The sequence below is a fragment of the Penaeus japonicus genome, unplaced genomic scaffold (assembly GCF_977035675.1).
Source record: "Penaeus japonicus unplaced genomic scaffold, GWHDUDI00000001_assembly GWHDUDI00000004, whole genome shotgun sequence".
Classification (NCBI taxonomy): domain Eukaryota; kingdom Metazoa; phylum Arthropoda; class Malacostraca; order Decapoda; family Penaeidae; genus Penaeus; species Penaeus japonicus.
In genome coordinates, this window is record NW_028234406.1 from 875,358 (window position 1) to 880,357 (window position 5,000).

Genomic DNA, 5,000 nt, shown 5'->3' on the forward strand with positions numbered 1-5,000 from the left:
AATTGCCAAATTAATTTCCTATGCTTGGAGGGAAAACTTTTACAGATAATTTTTTTCTTACCGAGTCCATGTTGTACGCAAAGTCTCCCACGTGAATTACAGCGTCATACACTCCTCTCTGGACTTCCTCCTGTAACCTGAAAAAAAGGAAGACCATTATTAAAGAATTTCTAACTTATAATACACTACATATGAATAATATTAACCCATTCACGCCGGTTGACGTGATAGCACGTATTGTGGTTTTCGCGTCAGACGCCCTGGACGCGCTATGAGGGGAAGCCGCGCGCTCGGGTAGAGCGAGCGGGCAACCGAGGCTTGCGGCTTGTGCGCCCGAGAATCTCATGGCGTTAGGCTTATGCGTTCGAGAACCCCGGTATTGCGACCGCGCAAAGCCGGAACTGCCCCGGCGTGAATGGGTTAATAATGATATATACACATAAAAAAATGTAGGGGAACACTTTCAAGGCACAATGAGACCAGACTATATTTATATTCTCATTAACAATGTTACCTGATCAAAAATGACAACTATTAATGCCTGAACTTTACCTATCTACACATATATACCTAACAAAAACAATACACAAATTCAGGACCGAATTACTGATTTGCCAAATCAGTTTCATTTTTCAACACATCCACATACATCACCATACCTTGGCAGAGACTGAGCATTGACTGCACCCATGTCACCGTACATAGCCACAGACACAGGCCAGTCGGTTCCATTCTTCCAGGTCTTGAAAACAAATAGTTCTGACCAACCCAGCTGACTTCCACAGTGGTAGACTGTCATGGAAGAAATCAAACTTTGAATTTCCTTATCAAAGGGAGTGGGGGTGAGGGTCAATTAGGAAAATATGAAGGAAAAAGATAAACTTCACAAAGCTTGAGATGGGATTCTGGTATTTTGATATTATTTCAATATTCTTGTTATTCTATATCATTATTTTTATTCCTGTTTCCTACATTTGTCACAATGACTCAATTTTGCTTATGGGAAGAAATTTATAAAATAAGATCTAAATTTCAATTAATCTAACTTTATACATTTCTATGTACAATAAAATTATAATTCAAGGTCAAAATCTATGAATTTTGGCCATACAATATATTTTAAATCTAAACCACAAACAAATTACATATTCAGGCAGAATATTAAATAGATTTTACATCACCTGTGCTGGTGTTCATTACATGTCTGAACAAATTCCTCATGAAAGCCTTGATCCTTTTAACAAATCAAGCATTCAAGGATTTCCTATGGATCCTTTCCTCAATACAGAATAATAATTCTAACAATAGTAAGCTAAATATCTATTACTCTGATATCCTTACCAACCATACAAAAAATCAATTCCATTTCAATATGCTATCCTTGAACACAAAAACATCCCCATATTCTTTTATACAATCATTTCTGAGCATTAAACAAACGAATACAAATATCTAAAAATAATACACGATCTTCATTATCATGCAAATCAACCAAAGTAACAAAAGTCACCCCTGTCAATATCATAACCAAAGGACTCACAATACATAGTGTCTGGTTGCAGGTCCTTCAGGATGACCCTATGCATCCACATGTTCCTGTGCTCGCTGCCGCCATCTGTGAACTGCGTACTGCTTCCTGTAGCCGTCTGAGTCAGTCCAGCACTCCCGAATTCAACAACACTGGAGGGAGTGTTAGTGAAGGTGGTCCAAGTAACAACCATGTCCTTTGAGGTCTCTGTGGACAAAGACAGGGAGTAATAATAATAATAATAATAATAATAATAATAATAATAATAATAATAATATAGTATAATATAATAAAATAATAAAATAATAAAATAATAATAATAATATAATAATATAATATAGTTTAATATAATATAATAATAATAATAATATAATAATAATATAATATAGTAATAATAATAATATAGTAAAAATAATAATAATAATAAAAATAATAACAATAAAAATAAAAATAATAATAAAAATAAAAATAAAAATAAAAATAATAATAAAAACAATAACAATAACAATAACAATAACAATAACAATTACAATGATAATAATAACAATAATAATAATAATAATAATAATAATAATAATAATAATAATAATAATAACAATAATAATAACAATAATAATAACAATAATAAAAATAAAAATAATAATAATAATGATAATAATAATAATAATAATAATAATAATAATAATAATAATAATTAATAAATTACAATAACAATAACAATAATAATAATAATAACAATAATAATAATAATAATAACAATAATAATAATAATAATAACAATAACAACAACAGTAACAAGAAAGTAATAACAATAATAAGAACAGTAACTAGAAAGTAATAACAATAACTATGGCAATAATAATATTATTCATAAGAATAAAACTAATAATGAAAAAAAACAATAATAAAAATAATGAAAATACTAATCACAACAAAAACAACAGTAACAATAGTAATTGTAATAATGTTACCTCCAATAACTATGTGCACATGTTGGGGCTGATAGTCGTCAATTTTGTTTTCCGCAGACGTCAACACCAGCCCACAGAACATGGGCAGAATGACCCAGGATATATAGGACCTCATCCTGTTGATGTACTGTGAATGGAAGGAATCAAAATGTTATTCCAAAAGTCTTGAAAGATAATGGATAGAGGCAAGATAAGTCTGAGGGAGGAAAATGAGAGAAAATAGATAAATATGAGAGAGGGATGGAGTGGGTGAGTGGGAGGGAGGGAGAGAGGGAGGGAGGGAGAGAGGGAGAGAGGGAGAGAGGGAGAGAGGGAGAGAGGGAGAGAGGGAGAGAGGGAGAGAGGGAGAGAGGGAGAGAGGGAGAGAGGGAGAGAGGAAGAGAGGAAGAGAGGAAGAGAGGAAGAGAGGAAGAGAGGAAGGAAGGAAGGAAGGAAGGAAGGAAGGAAGGAAGGAAGGAAGGAAGGAAGGAAGGAAGGAAGGAAGGAAGGAAGGAAGGAAGGAAGGGAGATATATATATATATATATATATATATATATATATATATATATATATATATATATATATATATATATATATATAATCTTTGTTTTGATGCAAACAATGTTATTTAATTTCCATAATTTGTTTTCCCAATTCCTCACTCATAACCATAATTTCATAAGTTACAAACTAGAAAAAAAATAAAGACAATACACAAAGTATTCTTATGTATGATACCTTATAATCATAATTAAATTAATTCTTATTTCTTCATGTTATTTGATTTTATTATTATCTTTTTAATTGTATTGTACTTTCTATTCCTGAGAGTCAGTAAAGAAAAAATCTAAAGGTTCAGCTGCAGTGTTTCCCATGCAGAGTCCTCCCTCCTTTTTTTATCAGGAAACTCAATGCTAACCATGATATCATCTTACCCACACCCAACATCTGATATCAGATCCAGGATTTCAGTTCCATGTTTTTCTATATTTCATTTTCTCTCTGTCATCTTTACTCTGTTTTTCATTGTTTTATCTCATCTGATATCTATATATATCTATACAGGGAGAGGAAGATATTGATAGAAGAACAAACATGTATACAGTATTACACAAAATATATCTAAAATCTGCAAAATATTATAATGATATACAAAATAACATTCACTGAATATCTATCAGATGCAGGTATGCAGGCATCAGAAAGCATTTACCAATACATTATCAGAAGACCAAGAGATAGCCTATTAAAATAAAAATGTTTCCGGGTTATTTATGCTTGAGAATCCAAACCCAATGGCCTACCTAACCTTACCGAGTTTCAAAATTTACCCCAACCAAGGAAGGACTTTTCCTCCCCTGCCCCCACCCCCCCTTTCAGAGTACTTTGTGATACTCATCTCAAATTATGTAACGTCCTCCCCTAATATTGAGGGTCAGATTATGGGGTACAGAACGGTAATCACGGATTATTTCCACTATTCATGAGTATTAGAGGTAGAGATAAAACAAAAACAAAAAAAAACGGTGCTATTCTGAATCTTTACCATAATGAACTTGTAATATTACCTAAGTTTAATATATATATATTACCTATATATTATATATCCCTGTGTACAAGTAAGGAGAAGAATGATTATGGTATTCACACAAAAAATCAAATATACAAAGCGTATGGTCATTTAGTAAATTATCTTATAATGATATGAGGGCAATGCGCAATTGATAACTTTTAAAGAGAAAAGAATTTTCCTTGTGGCCGACGTAAACAAAGTCATTACATCACCAATCAAAAACAAAGTGAAACATTAAGCACACATATAACCGAAAAGAAAAATGTACCCTAAATAAAAGACTATTAATCATCTATCACGAAGACAACATTTAACCTTTAAGATACAACACTTACAGAGCTCCTTCCGCACGATAAGTGAGTGCTGTCAGTGCGTCCGTCGCCACTCGTCTTTTATAAACAAAGACGCGCTGGGAGATTGCGTTGCCATGACAACGCGTCTGTCTTATCGTTCGAGTTTGAATGATTAAAGTAAATGTGAAGATGCGTCTTTTTTATCATTATGTATTTATATAAGACCAAAAATTATTGGAGCCACTAGGAGGTTTGCGTGTATCTATTTACTTAGGCTAATTCAAATGCTTTGTTGATAGTAACAAATGATATTCACATATGCGCACGGATATATGTATATATATACATACATATTAGGCCTTATCTGCAGCGTCATTATCTGCAATAATTGCCAAAAACTCGCAATAACTTGCTGCCGTATTTCAGATTCTATTGCCAAAGAGCACCACCCGCCCACGCGTACCAACCTATCCTTTAGGGGCGCCAACACGCATGCGCCAACCATCTCCGAATGGCGAAAATGCCAAATATTTCCTGATTTTTATTTTATGTCGTCTCATTTAATCGTTTAAAGAGTATCTCAATGATGGTTTACAACAAAATTTATGTAACATTGAAGTAAGATTATGATGTATAATATACTGCATATTTCGA

General features: G+C 32.6%; 1 protein-coding gene across 1 annotated transcript in view; it reads right to left on the reverse strand.

The window, feature by feature from the left end:
• Nucleotides 1–4,516, reverse strand: part of LOC122249896 (acid phosphatase type 7) — an 18,906-nt gene extending 14,390 nt beyond the window's left edge. Inside the window, exons 1-5 of the mRNA XM_043011073.2 lie at nucleotides 4,389–4,516; nucleotides 2,500–2,626; nucleotides 1,541–1,735; nucleotides 660–792; nucleotides 62–137 (exon numbers count right to left, since the gene is read on the reverse strand). Of these exons, the coding sequence (XP_042867007.1) occupies nucleotides 62–137; nucleotides 660–792; nucleotides 1,541–1,735; nucleotides 2,500–2,614 (519 nt within the window). The 5' untranslated portion in view covers nucleotides 2,615–2,626; nucleotides 4,389–4,516. The remainder of the gene's footprint in view (nucleotides 1–61; nucleotides 138–659; nucleotides 793–1,540; nucleotides 1,736–2,499; nucleotides 2,627–4,388) is intronic.
• Nucleotides 4,517–5,000: the final 484 nt, after the last annotated feature.